Source organism: Nuphar pumila, chromosome 7 (assembly GCF_984573655.1).
Source record: "Nuphar pumila chromosome 7, dmNupPumi1.hap1.1, whole genome shotgun sequence".
Taxonomy (NCBI): Eukaryota; Viridiplantae; Streptophyta; class Magnoliopsida; order Nymphaeales; family Nymphaeaceae; genus Nuphar; species Nuphar pumila.
Window position 1 is genome coordinate 107112516 of NC_143255.1, and position 23042 is coordinate 107135557.

The 23042-nt window shown below is 37.7% G+C and overlaps 2 protein-coding genes across 2 annotated transcripts in view; both read left to right on the plus strand.

Annotated features, from left to right (window-relative positions):
* The window catches only part of LOC149832809 (putative L-ascorbate peroxidase 4, peroxisomal), a 31122-nt gene extending 22912 nt beyond the window's left edge, over positions 1-8210 (plus strand). Inside the window, exon 9 of the mRNA XM_090014724.1 lies at positions 7805-8210. Within this exon, the coding sequence (XP_089870850.1) occupies positions 7805-7999 (195 nt within the window). The 3' untranslated portion in view covers positions 8000-8210. The remainder of the gene's footprint in view (positions 1-7804) is intronic.
* Positions 8211-17001: 8791 nt separating this feature from the next.
* Positions 17002-23042, plus strand: part of LOC149832810 (rac-like GTP-binding protein 6) — a 256990-nt gene continuing 250949 nt past the window's right edge. Inside the window, exons 1-4 of the mRNA XM_090014728.1 lie at positions 17002-17713; positions 18141-18334; positions 19077-19300; positions 20166-20922. Of these exons, the coding sequence (XP_089870854.1) occupies positions 17002-17713; positions 18141-18334; positions 19077-19300; positions 20166-20922 (1887 nt within the window). The remainder of the gene's footprint in view (positions 17714-18140; positions 18335-19076; positions 19301-20165; positions 20923-23042) is intronic.

The window sequence follows — 23042 nt, forward strand, 5'->3', positions numbered from 1 at the left end:
GATAGAATAGATGAAGATGAGTTTGAATCCATGCCAACTATCAACAATGACCAAAAGAGAAAATAGAATAAAAGGAAGGAGGAAACAGAGACAAAAATGGTAAAACCAGACAAGTCATGGGCAAGCCGAGAAATAGGGCACAACACAAAAGTTTTGAATTCACTCATCAAATTTTGATATGTGAGAAAAATATATAGATTCTCAAAAACCAATTCGTTTAGGTTGATCTACTTTTTTTTTTGCAGATCGCAAATACTAGAAATCAATCGCAGGTCTGACGTGAATTTGAGAATGAAATCAAATAACTAGTAATGCCCAAAAACAACAAAGTCGGCAACCCAAAATAAGGAATGAATGTATGACATGAACCAAGATCACCTATTTCACGTCAATGGGAGATTATATATGGATGCTAAAACAGATCATATTATCTAAAGAAACAAGTGAAGAGAGGATTAAAACCAATGAGATGAGAACCAACAGTTTGTGGAAAGATTGATTGGGAATAAGAGAAGACAATAACAAGCCAAAATTTTAATAAGAGAGAAACCCAGTAACAAAGAGATATTCAGGAAGAAAAGAAAGACAATGAAGGAGAAAAAGAGAGAACACCTTTCAAGGCCTCTTGATGTACCCGATGTGAATCCTCGCGCTCTGATACCATGTAAGAATGCGCAGCAGTTTGTTCCAGAACTCCTATGGAGTAGAATAAGATGAGAAGACACCGATAAGGGTCTGAAATCGCACAATTCCCAATATGGGAAGTCGTAGGGTATGGCTCTATATATTTCCAAACTGTTACATCATGTTTCAATTATAAAATTACCCGTATTAACAACATACAATAAAATACAAATAGGGGTAATAATTGAACAAAAATAAAGAAATAAACAGTTACAAATACAATTGGATATCCAACTAATAAACCCAATCCAAATCCAAATCACATCTCAATATCTATTGTAACAGGCTGGTTTGTCGTAGAGTAGGAGATATATTTAGAAATATATCTCAGGACTATATGATGGAGAAACCCTAGTGGTAACATATCTTCCTGAACATCATAGTACACTGGAGGAGATAAATTGGCTTAAGTTTCCAAGCTGGGATAAGCCCAATGGCTAAAGCTGAACATTGTAACCTGCATATCACTTCCAGGCAAAGAATTTAAATCCTTAGTGAAGCTGTTGAAAATGCCTTATGTTGCAATGCTGTGGTGCATACAGACATCTGCATTTTAAGAACTTGGTTGAACTTGAGGTCAGGGTATCAAGTGGGTTAGATAGGGAAGGTTAGAATCGGTGAGTACCTAACCTGGATGGACATGGATCCTCTTGGGGACTAGCACGTTTGGACCTTACATTACCCTATCCACTGGCACAATTGGATCATGCTGGGTTAACCTACTTAGCATGCATCCAATTCATTAAAATATCCTCCTGAATGTCTAGTGTACTATAGGAGATAAATTGACTTAATTTTTAAATTAGAGGTAAGCCCAAAGGCTAAAGCTGAGAAATGTACACCGTCACTTTCCACCAAAGAATTTAAACACCTAGTGGAGATGTTGAAAAGGCCTTGTTTTGCAGTTCCTGTGGTGCATAATGCATACAGGCACTCACATATCAAGAGCTTGTTGTTGACCTCAATATCAGGGCATCAAATGGGTCAGATTAGGATATGTGAGGGTTATGAGTGCCTAACCTGGATGCGACATGAATCCAGTAGGCAGCATACACATATTGGGCCTGACCCCATTCATCTGTACCAATTGAATCATGCTAGGTCAAGCTACCCAGCCTGCACCCTGCTCTGTGTGTGTGTGCGTGTTTCTGTACAAATTCTTCGTGTTCAATGCTTGTGATGACTTCTCAAAGATCTTTATTATTTTACATGGTTCTTTGTTACTGTTGAATTCTAATAAACCTTTATGAGGACATGGATGTTTTCCTTGGTTGTATTTCAGCTTTTATATTTTCCTTGTCAAGTTCATTGTCATGGCTGCAGTTTCCTGATTGTGAATATGAATGGATGTTGGAATGAGTGCAAAAACATATATTAGAATTTATTTCGGAGAATGTGATTCATATTGCAGACTTACTGTTATTTTCCAACATTGCAAGCCCTCTTTTTTTTTTTACTTGGAGAAACCACCCCAGGCGCAGAGACCTAGCTGAACTGGCTCAGCCTGCTGTACTACGGTCTCTGTCCATGTCGGCATAAAACTCCAAGGGCTTACCCCTTGACCCTGTTAGAAAATAATACATATATGTATATACTTGAATATATATATATATACTCTTCTTAATACAAGAGTATGTATATGTATAAGTATATGTATATGTATATAAATATATATTTAAAGTATATACATATATTCTTGTAATTTTTATTTTCTTATTTCTGTAATTTCTCATTTTATTTATTTTTCTTTTTCAGTTTTTGTTCCCTTTCTGTACATAGTCAGTAGCTGACTGTGTACACGTCTGTCAAATAAGAGCCGTTGGGCTGATTCCCAACAGCTCTAATTAGAGCTGTTGGGAATCAGCCCAACAGCACTTTCAAAGTGTAATGCATTATAAATAAATAAGGGCAATGAGCCCATTGCATGTATATATATGAATGAAAGGGTTTTATTCCCTCATTGCAATAACAAAGTGCATTTGAAGCACTTGTTCTTTCTTGTGGTGTGAAGCTTTTTAATGCTATTTTGTGTTGGCATATATTTTGAATATCAAGTATTTGGAAACTTGATTGTGTGTGAGACTTTTTACACGGTATCATAGCTTGGTGTATGATTAACCGTGCATTGGTGGGTTGCCTCGAAAAGCATGCTTATTCTCCTTCGTGGTGGTGATTAGTTTTTCTCTTCTAATTCACTATGGGTGAATTTTTTCCACATAATACAAGCAACTCCAACTTTATTCCGCCATTCAAACTTGAAGGAAACAACTATAACATTTGGGCGGGACACTTGGAGACATTTATCAAGGGTCAAGGTTTGTGGGGATTCGTAAGAGGTACTATTCTTGAACCTACTCCCAAAATTACATTAGGTGAAAATGAGATTGAGACTAGTCTTGACGAAAGAAACAAAGTCATGGAAAAATATTACAAAAAATTGGATGAATGGAAAATGAAAAGCGCAAAAATTCTTTCATGGATGCTAAGTGGAGTTGAGACAAAAATTGTCTCAAACCTATTAAGCTACAAAAAGGCAAATGAAGTATGAGAATATCTTAGAGGTATGTTTACCGAAAAAGATATGGCCCACAAGTATTATCTCCAAGAAAAAGTTAGAAATATCAAACAAAGAGATAAAAATGTAAGAGCTTACATTATGTAGTTATCTTCCATATGGACCCAACTTGCTCAATTTGAACCCAAATGAGAAGGTAAGTGTATAGAAATGCGAAGAGTTCAAGTTGAAGAAGATAAACTCTTCGCTTTTCTCTATGGTTTGAGACCCGAGTTTGAACAAATAAGGGCCTCCTTGCTATCATCTTCGTCTCCTCCTCCTATTCATGAGATTCTCACTAAACTTAGTGGAGAAGAAACTAGACTAAATATGAGTAAAAATGTTAGTGTGCTTGCTACTTCTAGCAATGGCCAAGAAGGGGATTGCGCACTTGCCGCATCAAAACCAAGGCATCATATAAAGTCATATAAACCTCCTCATTTTAGCAAGAATAGAGGAAAATAAAAAATCATTTGCCATAACTGTAATGAACCTGGTCATATTAGGCCTCAATGTCCTAAATACAAATATAGGTCTCAAGAAAAACGTATTGCCGCTGCACCATCAAAACAAGATGAGGATACTCTGAATCTCAGAGACCTTACCAAATTATTATCTCAACTAACGGAAGCATTGCAACCATTACTCAAAGAATCTACTTCAGGAGCGACCATTGCATCTTCTTCTACTCCTGGTATGTGCTCTTGGCTTCTTGATTCATGAGCTTCTTTTCATATGACCCCACATAAGTCTATATTATCCGAATGTCAATCTAATTCGAATGCATCTTTTGTTTCCACTGTCGATGGCACTGCCTTGAAAATAGATGGTGTTGAAACTTTTAAAAATGATTTATCAAAACATAACAAATTTTACATTCCAAAAATAAGACTTATACCAAAACTTCATCTTAACCTACTTTCAGTTTCTCAAATCTCGGATCATGGATATGATGTCATTTTTCATCAAGTAAATGTTGGGTGCAGGATCGCTAGTCTGAGAAATTGATTGGGGAAGGTTCTAGGCAAGGAGATCTCTATTATATGGATTTCCTTTTTATTTCAAAGGAATCATTTTGTAACACTGCCAAACAAAAGATATACGAACTTGGCATCATAGACTTGGGCATCCAAATATAAAAAAATTAAATTTTGTACCAGTTACAAAGAATCTTTGTAAATATAATTTTGAATATAAAGAGTGTTTACTCGGTAAAATGACAGCCTTGCCTTATGGTCAAAGAACTTTTTATTCTTCAATGCCTTATGAATTAGTTCATTCGGATGTGTGGAGTCCTGCTCCTGTTGCTTCTAAAGGAGGATTCTCTTACTACGTTGTGTTTATCGATGACTTCACTAGATATTGTTGGATTTACTTTCTTAAGTTTAAATCCGATGTATTCGAAATCTTTAAAACATTCCATAACATAATTAAAAATCAATTTGAAAGTAAGATCAAATTCTCAGAACTGACTTTGGAGGAGAATATTTGTCAAATGAGTTTAAACAATTTTTAGAAAATGAAGGAATTTTACATAAAAATTCATGTCCTAGAACCCCACAACAAAACAAAATTTCAGAAAGAAAACACATACATATTATAGAAACTACAAGAACCCTTCTTATTGCTAGAAATGTTCCTAAAAATCTTTGGGCTGAAGCTGCATTAACCGCAATATATCTCATAAACATGATGTCTTCAAAAACTTTGTCAAATGAGATTCCTTTTGAAAAATTATTCAAATATCAACCTGACTATCAAAGACTGAGAATCTTTGGTTGTAAATGTTATGTTTTAAATGATAAAGGAGATAAACTATCCTCTAAGGCTATCCCCTGTGCGTTCATTGGTTACTCTGAAACACAAAAATGATTTAAATTCTACGATATCAAAAATGATAAACTTCTTGTCTTAAGAAATGTTAATTTTGTTGAAAATGAAGTGGATTTGAAGGAAACACGTCACAAGACATAAATTTTGATTATTCTTTCGTGTTTAACTGTTGTCTAATAATGAAAATCGTTACGTAGAATCTCCTATTGAAGATAGAACAACAGTTGAACCAATAGTATACACTAGAAGAAATCAAAATGCAACCAATGAAAGTGTAAATCAAAGTAACAATGAAGCATTAGAAATTCCTTCAGAACAAACCATCATTCGTAGATCTGAACGAACCTAAAGAATTCCAAATAAATTTGTGTCTTATGACTCATTCTCTCATAGACATAGATCATGTTTTATAGTTCATTCATATTTTGAGCCTTCATGTTACAATGAAGCAAAAAATTTACCCGAATGGATAAAAGTTATTCCTATAAAATTAGATGCTCTTAAAGAAGCTAACACCTAAGAAATTTTAAATTTACCCATTGGAAAGAAGACCATAGGATGTAGATGGGTTTTTAAAGTAAAAACCAAAAGTGATGAATCATTGGAAAGGCATAAAGCTAGGCTAGTTGCCAAAGGATATTCCCAAGAATATGGAGTGGATTACGAAGAAACTTTTGCTCCTGTTGCCAGGATGACCACTGTTCGAATGCTTGTAGCTATTTCAGCTATTAAAAATTGAAATATATTTCAAATGGATGTTAAAAATGCCTTTTTGAATGAAAATCTTAATGAGGAAGTATACATGGATGTTCCACCTGGATTGATAATTCCTTTAGGTAAAGTACTTAAATTAAGAAAAGCAAAGTATGGTCTCAAACAAGCACCTAAAGCTTGGTTTGATACTTTTAACAATGTTATTGCAAGATATGGTTTTAAACCATGCTACACTGATATAGCTTTATTTATCAAGAATTTTTCTGCAGGTATTATAATTTTACTTTTATATGTTGATGATATGTTGATTACAGGGAGTGACAAAGAAGGAATCAAGAAAGTAAAACAGTTTTTAAAAAATTCTTTTGAAATGACAGATCTTGGGTTCCTAACATACTTCATTGGTATAAAAGTATCCTACTCTAACAGAGGGTACATATTGTCACAAACAAAGTTTGCTTCAGATATTATTGACAGGTTAGGACTATCGGATGATAAAGTTGTTGACAACCCAAAGACCGTTGGAATGAAAATGCGAGCCGATGATGGAGTTTCTTTCGATAATCCAACTCCCTTCAGACAACTCGTGGGATCTCTTATGTATTTGAGTATTACAAGACCAGACATAGCTCATGTTGTACATATAGCCAGTTAATTTTAACACGCTCCAACATCAGCTCATATGAGTGCACTGATGAGAATTATCAAATACATTAGAAGCACAATAAATAAGGGAGTTTTTCTATCATCTTCTTCCTCCTTAGATCTTATTGTATATTCTGATGCTGATTGGGGAGGGGATCCAAATAATACACTCAACAACTGGTTTTTGTGTGTTTCTATGTGAATCTTTGATTTCATGGAGGTGCAAGAAACAACAAAGGGTGTCACTATCATCTACAGAAGTTGAATATAGAGCAATGACAACTACTACCATGGAAATCGTGTGGCTCCAACATCTAATTTCAGATACGGGAATTCATCTTCAGAATCCTACAAGATTATGTTGTGACAACAAGCGCTCTATATACATTGTTTGAAATCACACGTTTCATGAAAGAACCAAGCATATAGAGATGAATTGTCATTTTGTTCGTAAAGAATATTTAAAGGAGACTATTGATTTTCCCTACGTGACATTAGAATATCAACTTGCGGATTTTTTCACCAAGGCACTATGCTCACCAAGATTCAACTTTTTACTTGACAAACTTTCGGTGATGTCACCATAAGTTTGAGGGAGACTAATAAAAAATAATACATATATGTATATACTTGAATATATATATATATATATATATATACTCTTCTTAATACAAGAGTATGTATATGTATAAGTATATGTATATAAATACATATTTAAAGTATATACGTATATTCTTGTAATTTTTATTTTCTTATTTCTGTAATTTCTCATTTTATTTATTTTTCTTTTTCAGTTTTTTGTTCCCTTTCTGTACATAGTCAGTAGCTGACTGTGTACAGTGTACAACAGTCAGCCACTGACTGTACACAGTCTGTCAAATAAGAGCTGTTGGGCTGATTCCCAACAGCTCTAATTAGAGCTGTTGGGAATAGCCCAACAGCTCTTTCAAAGTGTAATGCATTATAAATAAGGGCAATGAGCTCATTGTATGTATATATGAATGAAAGGGTTTTATCCCCTCATTGCTCTAACACAGTGCATTTGAAACCCTTGTTCTTTCTTGTGGTGTGAAGCTTTTTAATGTTATTTTGTGTTGGCATATATTTTGAATATCAAGTTATTTGGAAACTTGATTGTGTGTGAGACTTTTCAGAGACCCCAAGGAATCGCCAAGCTTTGGCTTACGCAGGGGGTTGACGCCCATGGGATTTGAACCTATACTGCCCATCAAACGATCTAGGCCCCATCCCACTATGCTAAACCCCTCTTTTACCATTGGAAATCATCCCTTAAACACCCTCATGCATTACTATCATTTTTACACCGATGACAGTGTTGCTTAAACTTGAATAATACTTTTCAACTTGGTGCAGGATGAAGATACATTTTTCAAAGACTATGCAGAATCACACAAGAAACTCTCAGAACTGGGATTTACACCACCTAGCTCCATGCCTAAAACAGAGGTGAAGGCTGGTACAATATTGGCACAGAGTGCAGTTGGTGTTGCAGTTGCGGCTGCCGTGGTGATATTAAGTTATATGTATGAGGTCAGCCGAAAAGTTTAAGTGAATTAGATAAGGATTTTGCATGGCTCAGTCTCTATTGTCAATAAAAAAAATGCCATTATTACAATAAAACGCTTATACAGGGAAGCAGACCAAGTCCTGCAAATTATATGTTCCTTTATTAGTTATTAAATGGTGCTTCATGTTATTTTCCCAAAATTGTGGACAACTCTATAATACTTATATTTGTTACTGAGGGTAAGATATCTAACTCCCGTTTGTTATTTGACTGTGTGCTGGGCCACAAGTGGATTGCAAAAAGGACCAAGGCTGCACGTATTGTAGACTTTAAGTAGAACTCAAGCATATGATTTGACCCTGGATGAGTCTGCACAAGATTCCTAGCCCTAAAAATGTGCAATTCAAATTTCTTGGTGCAACCTCTGCTGCATCATGCACATGGGGCTTCTCTTTTGTCGATTCCCCTTCACACAAAGCTTGCTTGAGCATGCTTCGCTTGGAATTAATAGCACTCTTAGCCTTGGCCTAGACACTCGGTCCCTTTTCATTGCCAGTCAGTCATGATACAAAGTAAATTGTTGATGATTTATACTTGATGGCTTAGATCTGCCCGGTAGTGAGTGTGGAAAAGCTACCATGCACACGTCATATATATATATATATATATATATATATATATATATATATATATATATATATATATATATATATATATATATATAATGTGTGTGTGTGTGAAGGGAAAATTGGGCCACTGGGGCATAGCCGCCATGAAATTCGAACCAGAGATCCCTTGGTTGTGATTATGATAGTGTGACTTTATCATCCAGTTATCTCATTTGAACTTGAATAGTCTTTTTGATGTTTGAACTATGTAGTCTTGTGTTTTTGTTTCTAGGCAGCTACTTATCCAATAATTCCTCTCATTGGTTTTTCCTTATTCCTTCTCTTCTCCACCAATCATTTCTCATGAGTCTCTTTTTACTTGCCATTGCATATAAGATCTTTTCTGCTTCAGAAGAAAACTGTCACAAATCCTACACACCTTATCGTGAAAGAACTCGCTATAATTTCAGTAAAAATGTTGAAAGAGTCCACTAAGTACTTTCTTCTCCACCTTGTGTGATTTGTTTGTGTAAGGCTAATAAATCTTCCATCGCAACCAACTTTGCAATTACTGTCTTTTGGTGCCTGTGGATGTTACACTATAAGTCTGGCATGCTTGTAAGGTTGGCCATGTTTCTAGGAGATCCTGACCAAAACAAGGCTAATGCATGTGACAACAGACTATTGTGGTCTTTTTTCTTCATGAAACGCCACTATGATTCACCACAAATTTTCTTCATGAAACGCCACTATTGTGGTCTTTTTTCTTCATCAAAGGCCTTGAAGAGTTGGATCCTCTTGGCTATATCAAAAGTAAAGTGGCATTTCCAAAATGCGCATCTTTTCAGTTCTCCGAGAAAAAAAAAAATGATGCTGCATATACTGGACGGGTGAATGCTCCATTGTCAGAATTACTGCAGTTCTCTGTAACTTTCACTAATCTCATGGTCTGACATAGTCATGAGTTTTCAACTCCTTATCATTTAATACTTTGTTTATAAGTTAAAACTAGGCATTTTGTTTATAAATCATTCTGTTTACTGTTTGGAAACTTCTGATATTGTCTCTTTTCATAGATAACTGTCTAAACCTGGTGTGTGTGTGTGTGTGTTTGGGGGGGGGGGGGGGGGGGGGGGGGAGAGCAGATCAGGTCATGCTGAACATGAGCGTTTTTGCTCATGCTGACATCGTGGCCATCCGATTTGCATTTTAAAAAGCTCAAAAATCAACAAAACCACATGGCATTCATCCAAAATAAAAACAGATGGCCACGATGTCGGCATGAGCAAAAATGCTCATGTTCAACGTGACCTGATCTGCTTCCGATGTGGGGTCAGCCATGCTTTTGGTTTAAGCCTGAATTCAGAAATTTTATTTCAGCTTGTCACCGCTCCTTCCTAAGTATATCCAACCTTTTTTATGGAAGCATAAAAAAATGGTTAGATATACTTCTCATCCAACCCAAAGTTGTCAAACTAGGAAGCTGAAGCGAAAAATGATACGGGAAGCAAAAGCGAGAAGCCATGCATTTTAAAATGTATAGGAAGCGGGAAGCAAGTAATAAAAGAAATATAAGAATTGAATGAGAATCAAAATGAAACATTAATAAAAGTAAATAATATTAAATTTTATGATTTATAGTGTAAGAATTAAATTTTTAACAAAATCTAAAAATGATGACTACCAATTTAAAAAAAGCACATGAAAGTGAGTGAGAAGAGTGATAAAACACATAAAAAACATGAAAAGTTGAGTAAGAGAACATATAAGAAGAATAGATGGTGTGTGAAACGCATAGGAGAAGCACAAGGAAATCGAGGTTTTTATTAAGTTTTAAAGGCGAAGAGTATCGCACTTCCGAAACGAGTCTCGCTTCCCACCTATCTAAGAAGCTTCCGGTAACTCTAATCCAAACTTGGTTACTTTACATTTTGCAAGGCTTTCACCATGCATTGTTGATTTGGTAAAAAGTTGTTTCTCTAGTATGTGATGAGAGCAGATCTCTGGTTTCACCGAGCTCGTTAACAGGTGATGGGAGAACCATGTCATCAAGGATGAATAAAATCACTCATCTTATCGAGAAAGAAAAAAAATTGCACATATAGCCTTGCAAAGGAATTCGAGGCATGTTCACCTTATCAAATTAATAACAAATGATTTCTTCGGCAGAGAAAAGAAAGGGATATGAAATTAATAAAATTGAATTATATAAATCAGCAAAAAAAATGCACATATAGCTTTGCAAAGGAGCTTGAGGCATGTTCACCTTATCAAATTAATGGCAGTTGATTTCTAAAGATTTTAATAAATTGAATACATAAATCAGCATGCATGGTCATTAAAGAATTGACTAAATAAGAATGTCAGTTGCAATCACTGTTGACTATTACCCCCAGCAGATTAGCAGACTCTAAACAAGGAGAACAAGTTCATCTCCAACCTAATTAGCACATCATAAATTTAAGAAAACTGTGAAAAAAAAGACAAGCCAACAAGTTCGGTTCAGGCACCGAGGACTCAAGGGAAGCGCAATCTCCTGAAAATCTTTGAACCTTTTGGGTAGCTTTCTCTTGCAATCTATTGGCCTTCCTGTATCACAAAAAAAAGCAGCAGCTGCCATTATTGCTTTATCAAACTCCATGCCGTCCGGCCAGATAATATTACAGTGATCACTTTTTTCAACTGGTTCATCTAAAGACGTATCCTCATGTCAGTATATAAGTGAGCTTCTTCATCTCTCTCTCTCTCTCTCTCTCTCTCTCTCTCTCTCTCTCTCTCTCTCTCTCTCTCTCTATCTATCTATATATATATATATATATATATATATATATAATTTCTCATTAAGTTCTTCAAGATAGCTGTGTTGTAGTGACTAGTCTACACAATCCTAAGAGTGACTAGTATTGCACGTGAGACAGACTTGGTTGTATTCCAGAAGCGAGGTTGTCTTCAACCCTTTTGCACTCTCAGTTCAACCTTGGTGGGGCAATTGTTGCCTTTAAGAAAGTGTCATTGCGTTTCAAGCTTGGGTCCTACTGATTACTGTCAGAGAAGTTAAAGTTGTTCAAACCAATTAAAGATATAAATGTTCAATGTGCAAACAATAAATAACTTTCATGAACAATTGATGTTCTACATAATCAGAGGATCATTGCGGAGGATATGAGACTACGTCAGCAAACCAGTGCTATTGATCTTCCCTATAGTAATTTGGATAATATCTAACATTATAGAGCAAAAGACATAACTAGGTACTAGTTGTTGAACTTTGTAATTTATGCTTGAGATGTAGGTCTGATTTTTATGGTTAATCGTGAAATTCTAAAATGCATGCATAACAGCAAATGAAGTGATAAATATGATGAATTTTTATTTAATTTGTGCATTCTAACATTCAATTAGTCATAGCAGTGACTGATAATTATACCACACTACAAGAATGATGGTCAACAACGGTGATTTTTTTCTTCGCTATTGCTCTATTTCTAGGCGTTATTGGCTTATAACGACTATGTTTCTCGCTGATAAGTCAGGGTTAAAAAATGACCTTTATTGACCAATCACAACAACATTTATAGGTTATCGTTAAAGGGTTACCCAACACCAGCGAGATAGGTCGCAGAAACTCAGAACACTAATAGTAGCTAGGTAGCCTATAACGGTGAGGTTGTTATAACGATGAGATATCATATAACGGTGGGCATTAACTCGTTGTTATATCCTATAACAATGAGAATTGACTTGTTGTTATAGGCTATAACAGCGAGTTAATGCTTGTCATTATATGCTGGCTATAACGGCGAGACAGGAATGTCACCGCTATAGGCTATAAACCTGCAAATTACAAATAAAAAATTAGTTTTATATTTTTTTAATTATAATAAAAAAACTTGCAATTGAAATATACATTCAATACATTTCAAATTTACATCCTCAAACATTCAACTTCAAACATTGATCATGAAACATTCAATACACTTCAAATATACACTTCAAAAAACAAACATACACTTCAAATCTTGTAGCAAACATATACTTCAAATACAAACCCACTACATCATCTCCAAGCCTACAACAAACACACTTCAAATACAAACCCTTACACTCCCTACATCCTCTCCAAATCGGCCAAAAACAAATATATACACTTCTAATATTCACATAAATCAAAATTTAATTGTAGCAATTGTAGTAAAGAGTTTAAAAATCAAAATATACACTTCTCATATAACCAAAAAGTTTAAAAATATTGGATCTAAAATGGGAGGTTATATCTGTGTTAATTGTTGGAGCTCCGTTTACATCGCCTCCAGCTGAGAAAATAACTGCAAATTTCGGGTCTGGTTGAAGTTGGATGGTTTGGTTGGTGAAAAAACTATACCCATCCTCTTCACATATCTGTATCACTCCTTGAGGACTTGATAAAGACGTCTCGCTACGTTATCAATGAGTCTCTTTGTGAAGAAGATATTGAATTTTTATTCTCCATAGATTGCAACTTCGTATACATATTGTTAATAATTGGTTATCAGTAACTAATGATAATGTACAAAAATAAAATGAATGAATGTGACACTACAAAGTGTGACTTACTTACAAAGGCGTCTTCTGTTTCACTATAGATGAATATCGTGTGATCTAAATGAGTATGCACCTCTTTGTAGAATGCATTCGTCGTCGGCTCTAGACCATCTATTTCAGTCTACAAATAACCAATATTTATTATCCAATAGTTTTCAGTGAAAAACTTGCAAATCCCTTTTCATACTTTATAGTCGACTCTCTTGGAATGATGTTGTTCTGTTACGTCGTAATTTTGAAACTTCTGGTAATGCATGTAGAAACCTTCTCACACCCTTAAGTATAATCGCTGAAGCTATTTTTTCATACACCACTAATGTTTAGGTATATCTTTGTCTAAATCAAATTCTTCCTACATCAAATTGTCAAAGTATAATTAGTAACACTCCTTTTATGAATTAATTTGTTTATCAAACATAGTTATGCAATATACTTACATAAACTACTTCACGCAACACCATCTTCTCATCATATGCGACATTCTTCTACGAGTTGTGAGTGAGTATGACTTATTCAATAACGATGCATGAAAGCCACTTAAAGAATACAGAGGAGCCCTTGCCCACGACTCCTTACGTCTCAGGCTTGATAGTTACGGAAGCCTTTCGTTGCTTGATTTGCTTCTGGTGGGCTACACATTTATTCTTCCTAAGTTTGCGATAAGAAGATTCTATAATTGATAATTTATTATAAGAAACAAATATTAATAGGAATGTCAGTAATAAATTTTTAATTGTACTAAAAAAATACTAGATTAATATTTACATGAAGCTATTGTGGATGACTTTAGAACTGCAATGGCATGTGGTGTGCCGGGGGTTTCCTCTCTCTCCCTTGAAGTATCACTCACGTATGATATGAAATCAAACCCCTCTAAGAGTTCACCATGGCTGGCAGGTGGACTATTGGCATGTCATTTTTCTGATAAAGTTGTGATTTTTGAACGAGTAAAAATTCTCGTTCTTTAGAAACATGGGCAAATGAGGTAATCAAAGCATTTCATACCTCTCAAGAAGTTTGTAGGACAACAACGATTCCAAGAACTTCTTCAGCAAGAGTACCGGTAATCCATCCTCTCAATAGATGATCTGATTTCCTCCATGCAATATATTCATAATTCATGGCAGCACTCATAGGAGTATGCGTGAATTGAGGAAGCATGGGGTATTCACCGTCAAAGAAACCTGCCATGTCTTATCTTTCAACAAGGCTAAGGAATTGGGTTTGCCATAACAGAAAGTTTTTATGGTTAAGTTTGAGTGTCATGAAATTAGTGACATTTAGATTGAAAGGATATGGGTATTTCATCGGGGAGGACGACTTAATTTGAATAGCAGCCATAATAACAAAAGAAAAAGAAGATGGACAACGAAAAAACATTACCAGGCAACGTGCTCTGATACCATGTAAACAAAAGAAAGTAAAGGAGAGGAAACACGATATACGTGATTCGATGTTTATGAACACCTGCATCCATGGTGCAAAGACTCTACTCAACGTGGTGATTGAGCAGGTACCATTAAGCCTTTATATAAAGTTTTACAAGCTATCAACATATCAGAACTCTTTCTATTTTTCACACTGTCGTGGACTCCTCTTGAAGTGTCCATATTATCGTGAACCTTATCATCTTTCATTAAGTTCTGTTTATCCAGATTATCTGAACTCTTCATGTCAACCAAACTCCTCATAACATTATCATCCGAACTCTTCAATAAGTTCGGATTCTTCATGACAACCGAACTCCTCGTAGCATTATCATCTGAACTCTTCAAGCTCATACTCTTCATGACAACCGAACTCCTCATGGCATTATCATTCGAACTCTTCAATAAGTTCGGACTCTTTATGACAACCGAACTCCTCATAGCTGCCTTATCATTATCAGCTTCATCCTCCATTCTAGATGACGATGGATATGAACATGAACCAGATCCACATAGCACAGGATCTGAACTAGTTAATAGCCGTGGTTGCGTGTGCAACGAGTGCCACTCATCTCCTTCAAGCACCTCTCTCTATCTCTCATTGTTTTTATTATATGCCATATAAGCCTACAGCTAAGCTTGAACTCCATACTATATAAAACTTGTGCAGAAAACTAAATCAAGCTAAAGCATGACTGGCTAAGCTCAAGATGAATCTCAGGTGGAGCTTTAACTTGGTGTTTCTCAACAGACCAACCCTTAACCACCCAAACTCTATCCGGCTTGGCTTGTTTACACCCTTGTCTGTGTGTAGGCTTTATCTTAAAGTAGCAATATAAGTGGGTTGTGTTTGACACGATTGCAGGCTTAGTGTGTAAGTAGTCCTCTGCTAGACGCAAAACTAATCACGTCCCTATCCTTCTGATCTTCCGGTAATGAATTCCCAAATTAGTGTCCTACGGGTGATTATGTACCATAGTACCCTACTTGCGCATGTACGCCACTATGGAGAATTGGACACAATTTCTAAGAATGTACATAAGAAAGTTTCCATGCTCATGTGCCATGCATGTGCATGTTGAATCACACTGCAGTCTTCCTGACACTCTGAGGACTCTCATTGGATGATTTTAAGTTTAAAACAGCAATTTAAAATAATAGGAAATTCAATAAACGTTAGAAAACCATTAGAAGGTCTCCATGCTCATGTGCCATGCATGTGCATGTTGAATCACGCTGCAGTCTTCCTGACACTGTGATGACTCTCATTGGATGATTTTAAGTTTAAAACAACAATTTAAAATAATAAATAATGATTATAGGAAGAAATTCAATAAACGTCAGAAAACCATTTTGGGGTATTACAACACTCTTAAGGGTGTTTTCTGTAATATGTTGCTGTAATTTTTCTGATTACTTGAAGTTGGAAAGTTACTGGTAACTTTCTGCTTTCTTTGTGGTATTTCCGTCCGAAATTCGAAACGTTTAAATATAAAATTTTCCTTAAAAATCGACTGCTCCCCAGCTGCACAAGCCCCCATAAAAGGCAAAACGCAGTGCCACACAGTAGGTATTCGGTAGCAACACTCGTGCTCTCCCGATTTTACCAAAATATTCCTACCTTTCAAATAAATTTGTGGTATGCAAGACCATTAATTTTGTAAATTCGAAGGAGAGTCCGTTTCCTTGAGATGGGTCAAGTCAACAGTCAAATGAATCATCTAACTTGATCATTTGAAGTTTGAAACTTGGAGGTTTTAGTGAAGGATAGGGGAGGATCCCACTGACACTAGGCAGATTACTCCACACAATGAGCCATTATTCCCAGCATCCCATTCAACTAATAAAGCATGAACAATAACCTTAAACCAATGGGCACAGAGTAACACTTCAAAATGAGACCAGCATATTGTAGCTTAATTCCCAAAGCCTAGCAGTGGCACTGGACTTGATAAACTTGGTCGCGTTTGACATGTGCAGATTTCGGAAAGCTTATTCAACCCAACCATGTCTCAGGATTTTAAAAAAAGGCCCTTAATTAGCTAAGTCCAGCTTGCCATAAAGAAGCTTACTAGTTGTACAAGTTTTCTCCGTTGCCAAGATTACCATTTGAGAGAGAGGGAGATGTCTAGCATTTCAAAAGCAGAGGAAATACGAAGGTTTTACTGTAGTGCGGCCCATGATGCGCATTTCGAGAGAGAGAGGTGTTTTGGGAAGTAAAAAAAAGGGCAGTTCAGTAAAAACAGGCGCATAAAAAAAACTCTTTCACGCTGCCCAAGAATCTCTGTCTGTCCATCTCTCCATCTTAAAACCGTTGTTTCACCACACTCTGCTCTGTGAACTCTGCCGCGCACTTTCTATCACCGCTACTAGCACCACCATCACCACCACCACCACCAAGAGGCAAGAACTAAGGAAGGAGCTAAGATGGGATGTTGCTACTCAGGCATGGATAAGGAAGAGATAATCTCTCGCTGCAGATCTCGCCGGCGCTACGTGAAGCAGCTGGTGCGCTCAAGGCACGCCTTCTCCGCTGCCCACTTTGCCTACCTCCACTCCCTCCGCGCCACCGGCGCGGCCCTCCTGCAGTTCTCCACCGCCGAGCTGCACCACCACCAACCACCGCAGCCCCACCTCTCCCCACTACCACCACCACCACCACCACCGCAACCTCGCCAGCACAATCCCCACCCGCCGATGAGCCCGAGCTCCGACACGTGGACGTCCGTCTCGCACTCTCCTGCCCTCGCTCCGCCACCTCCGCCACCGCCTTCTAGTTGGGATTTTTGGGACCCTTTCATGCCTTCCTCGTCGAGATCCGTGACGGAGGAGGAATGGGACGCCACCACCACCGTCTCCGATAGCGCCGCGACCACCACCGTCGGTGGGGCGTCCTCCGTTGAGACGCCGCTGCCTCCGCCGCCTCCGCCCTCCGTCTCCGTCACCACGAGCGCCTACTCCAAGGAAACTAGCGAGTTGGCCGTGGTGGTGTCGAGGAGCACCAAGGATCTCGTGGGCATCATCAAGGAGTTAGATGTGTACTTCCTCAGGGCATCAGACGCTGGGCAACATGTTTCAGAGTTGCTAGAATTGTCCAATGCCTGCTTCCAGCATGCAAGCCCAACATCAACAACAACAAGTAGGCCAAAATCGCTTATCTTTGATCCCATTTGCTAGTTCTTTATTTTTTTTCATTTTTCAAGAATTTTATGAATTTTCTTCGATTTTTTTTGGCTTAGTGGGTGTTTGATCTTTCTTATCCTAAGGAAATTTGAGTGGGTTTTCCCTTTTCCCGTTTCCTCCTTTTTCTTCTTTTTTACACCTTTTGAAAGTTGTAATCCCACACTAATTTACTCTTTTTTTAAAGGAAACTAAATGGGTTTCTATTGTTTATAAGTTATATAAGATGATTTAGAGCTTTTTAATCTACTTGAAATGGTTCTTCTTCTTCCTATAATCTTTTTCCTTTTTGAAGTTTTGGGATTTAGTGGGTGTTTTGGTCTCAATCCAAGGTGGTTTTGATGATATCTTCTAAGGTTCATGTGATTTCTTTTTGTGGTTTGTAGGTAAGGTGTATCAGTCAGGGTGGAGTCTGAGCAGTCCTCGTTCGTGGACTTGGGGGGTGAATTCAACATGGAGGGCATTAAGTGATTATGGGAGTTACAGTCAGGAGATTATTGGCCATGGAATTAATGAGAGTCATAGAAGTACTGTTGAGAGGTTGTATGCATGGGAGAAGAAGCTCTATCAAGAAGTCAAGGTACTTTTTCTACTGTCTGCTTTCTCTTCTCCCTCATCTTTTACTTTTTGCTGAAAGCTCCTCTTTTTTAACGTTAGTTTCAGTTTTATTTTAATTTTTGCTCTGTTTGTTTAAAACTACAAATGTACCTTCCCTTTGGAAGTTCCTTTTCATTGTGGGGAATCTTTCATCTGGTCTTACTACTGTAAAGTGTAAACACAGAGAGGAGGTTTCATCTAGTCCTACTATTGTACTCATCTGCAAGAACTGATGAGTTTGTGGTACTTGGAAGGCTTTGATTCTTACCCTTCATAAAAATTTTGAGTTTTTTTACATGGAAATTCCTCATTTTGATCAATCTATGGCAATGTCATGAAGCTTAGCAAGATTCCTATAGCGCCTTCATGGTGTTGCCTGTGTGTAATTTTGGAAGGACAACTAGAGATTATTGTAATTTTTTGACTTGAACACGTGCGTGGTGGAGTTTTTGGTCTTCATTGCAGCAGCAGAAAAAACAGGTAGCATAGTTTTGATGGCACAAATGCCCTTGTGAATCATCTCAAGGAACTGAAGCTTTTACTACTGCACAAAAATTATTGCCTAGAAAAAAAATCTAAGTAATTAAAACCAGGGCATTGGCATTTATCTTCCAGCTTGACTATGGGGTGAATAACAGTCCTGTTTGTAGGTGTTTGTAGATGGAAAATGTACATTGCTCTGATCAAACTGATTTATGATTTTCTTCTTCTATTGTGGGTAAAAGAGTGGAGAGACTATTAAGAAGGAGCATGATAAGAAGGTTGAAACACTGAGGAAACAAGAAATAAAGGGTGCCAATTACTTGAAAATTGAGAAAAGTAGGAAGGAGATATTGAAGTTGGCGTCAAGAATGATGGTGGCTTCTCAGGCAATGCATACCACATCAGCTGAGATTGAGAGGCTTCGTGAGAGCGAGCTCTTCCCACAGCTTCTTGAACTCGTTAAAGGGTAAGTAATTCAATCTATTATAACTGTTTTTCTCTGCTTTTTTGCTTTAAATCTTCCTTAAAAGTCTTCCATGTTGACCACACACACACATGAACACTCTCACTTGCACACACAAACACAGGGATTGCAGATTACAAGTTTTTGTGCGAAAAAATTAAATGCTATTTGTAGCTCTACTTTGAGCAGTGCCCAACTTAGAGTAGTGAGTGTTTCTAGATTTAGGACTTGATCAGAGCTTCTAGAATTTCAAAGTAACTTCGAAATTGGATGTGCAATGAGTCTGTTGTTGGATTGGTCCAAATAAGTTTCTTGTGATTATTATGGTAGAATCGGTTGCTTGAACAAGTAATGACTAGGGCTCCCTAGTTCTAAAGTTGCATTTGAGGGATACTTTAACATGATAAATAGTAAAAGGTTCTGTTAATTCTGTATAGTTGCAGCTAAACTACTGAGTTATGAATTGAGTTCAGAGTTTCGTACTGTACTTGGGATTCAAATCTGCCTGAACGTGGAGAGCTATTTCTTGAACCATGTCATGCGTTCATATCATGCATGTTAAAATATTGTTGTTTGTTGTATCCAAAGTGTCAAAATTCAACGGTTTAGGAAACAATAGCCAGTAAAATTGGTACTTAGCCTCCTAGATTTTATCCACTTTTTTTTTCCTCTACAATATTCAATTAATGAAATTAAGATGGATGTCTGAATTGGGTGTCGTTGTTATGGTTTTTGTTAAATGGATAGCGATAGAAAGAAGAAAAACTAAGTCTTTTTGGCATTTCTTATGTCTCTGTATGCAAGCTTCCATTTTCTAGCTGTGTATGCAAACTTAGTGCTCCTTATTACCTTCTTGCCTGCATTGCAGATTGACGTACATGTGGAGAAGCATGTATGAGTGCCACCAAGTCCAAACCCACATAGTCCAGCAGCTCAAATTCCTCAACATCTTCATCGGCAACGAGCCCACTTCTGATTTCCAGAGACAGTCCACTCTGCAACTAGAGCTTGAGGTCCAGCAGTGGTATTCAGCTTTCTGCAACCTCATCAAGACTCAAAGAGATTACATGCAGGCCCTGACTGGATGGCTCAGGCTCTCACTCTTCCAAGTTGACTCACATTCCTTCATCAAGCTCCAGCAGAACCCGCTAATCTACTCATTATGTGAGGAATGGCAGCTAGCTCTTGATAGGCTTCCAGACAAGGTGGCTTCAGAAGGCATCAAGAGCTTCTTAGCAGTCGTCCATGCTGTTGCTGTTCAACAATCAGAGGAATTGAAACAGAAGAAGAGGTCAGAAGCTGCTTGTAAAGAGCTTGATAAGAAGATGACATCACTTCGGGCGCTAGAATGCAAGTACGATCCATATTCATTGTCCGATATGCATCCGTCTTCAGGGTCTGCAAAGAACCCAGTTGCAGAGAAGCGAGTGAAAGTTGAGATGTTGAGGAGGAAGGCTGAGGATGAGAAGAACAAGTGCTTGAAGTCTGTGAGTGTGACTCGGGCGATGACGGCGAACAACTTGCAGACGGGCTTTCCGAACGTGTTTCAAACCTTGACTGGTTTCTCAAGCGTTTGCATGCAGGCGTTCGAGTCAGTCTGCAACCAGTCAAAGAACCTGGATCAGGTTCATGGTATCAAGATGCTAACCTGATTCCAACAAAAATTGAGAAACATGGTGGGGGTGAACTATCAGATTTTGAGTTTGTACAAATTGTAATTCTTTCTTCATAGTGTTTTTTCTTTTCCTCAATACTTTTTTTCCCTCTTGGTGATGTATTTTTGCTTGTCTTGCTGTAAACTTAAGGAGTGGGGATGAAAGATGGCTCTTGATAGTCTAATACGTCTGTTTATGCTACTGATACTTTCCCACTATACACTGAAAACAGAGAGTTTGTGCTGAGTATATATTATTCTCTTTGATATAAATATTAAAACCCTTTTGTTGTCTCCTTTATGAGTCAAGGGTATTTTGTCAAAAAATGCTTCACTGTTTCTTCGGATTCCTTGCCTTACTGTAAAAGTGTGAGTGGGTACTGAATTGTGAAAATGACCAAAGCATGGTTTGCTGTCACTTTTTTACAATCTCTTCTCTATTCCTTTTTTCCCATGATATCTTTATATTTTTTCTTTGAAAAAGGGGGAAAGAGATTTTAGTGGATTTGGACTGTCCTTATTAAAAAGGACGAGTTTTTTTACTTTGGATCCAACCGGTATCCTACACGGATCAACTTGCACATGAATAATACTTGTCATGGACCCATCTGGGTCAGACCTTTACACGCCTATGTTGGTTCAGGCATTGTAAGGTTTGCCACGTCAATTACACTTCTCTTCTGCCCTAACTTACTAGGGATGTAAACGAGTTGGGATTTTGTTAGGATGTGTCCTTTACTGATCCCAACCTAATCGGATATTTGTTATTCGGATTTGGATATCGATGGAAAAAGGCTAAAACTGAATCCAAATCCAACTAATTAGAGTTGGATTCGGGTTGGATAACATCCGATCCATTGACATCCCTAGAATCCACCGGCATCTAACCAATGTTTGTTTTACCAGGATCCAAGCAGCTATCCAAATTATTGGTTCAAATTCGCACTAACGATGAGAGGGTTGATGAATCGGGTGCCTTTCTAATCTGTTTTCAGCAACTGAATCTTAGGCATGTAAGCGGATTGGGTTTAGTCTGGCTGTAGCCACTCCGGACCCTGACTTAATCAGATGTCTTAAATGGATTCAGACTCGAATGTAAGATGTTATCACCAAACTGGATCCAACTAACTAAATAGCCAACTGGATATGGGCGTTACATGTGAACAGATTCAAGGTATAAGATATTAATCAGATTTGGATTCGGATACAAAACTCTCAATTGAATCCAAATCCGATCATTAATCAGATGCTGATGTGTTTACGGAATCTGACTAAATAGACTTGGATTCGGTAGGGCATTTGACCTGAATCCAACCACCTACTAAATCCCCATGCTTTAACAATCCCTGCTCCTGATTGGCTGACTATGTTTGAGACGTTTGGCACTGATGACACTTAGTTCTATCTCTAACCCGACCTAGGTCCGAATCAGATATGCACAGATCTGACCCGTACATAGATCCGACCCACAATTGTCATAGGCCCGGGCCATCTGCAACACAAACCAGATCAGGCATGAACTAGTAGGCTGGACAACAGGCTGGGCGGGCCCGCGGGTGGCCAATGGCCCGGTCTGAACAGGTCAGGCTTGGGCCTAGTTTTTGGAAGGTCTGACACGAACCAGGCTTAAACCCAACCAGACAAAATCACAGGTCGGACTATATATATATATATATATATATATATATATATATATTCAATTTGGGTCAAATATGTGATTCAAAAAATGAATCCATCTTGGATCCAATCTATTCTTTTGCATTTTTAAATTTTTCGCTGTTAAAACCCTATGAATTCAGGGACATGAAAGATAAATGTTGTGAATATACAATGGCTTGCCACCTGGCTCGACCCAGTCTGAATTATGCCCATGGGCCTAACAGGCGGGTTGTGGGTTTTGTATTAGACCTGGACCCAACCCGGTTGGTCAATGGGTCGGGCTTGACCAGGCACGGTCCATCAATGGCCCAGTGAAGCCCATCCACTAAACAGGCCAGGCTGACCTGGCCCGCCCATTTTCCAGCCCTCTGAACTATCTAGGCCTGCATGTAACCTGGTCCATGGTCAGGTGCTTCGCCATCAGGTGGGTCC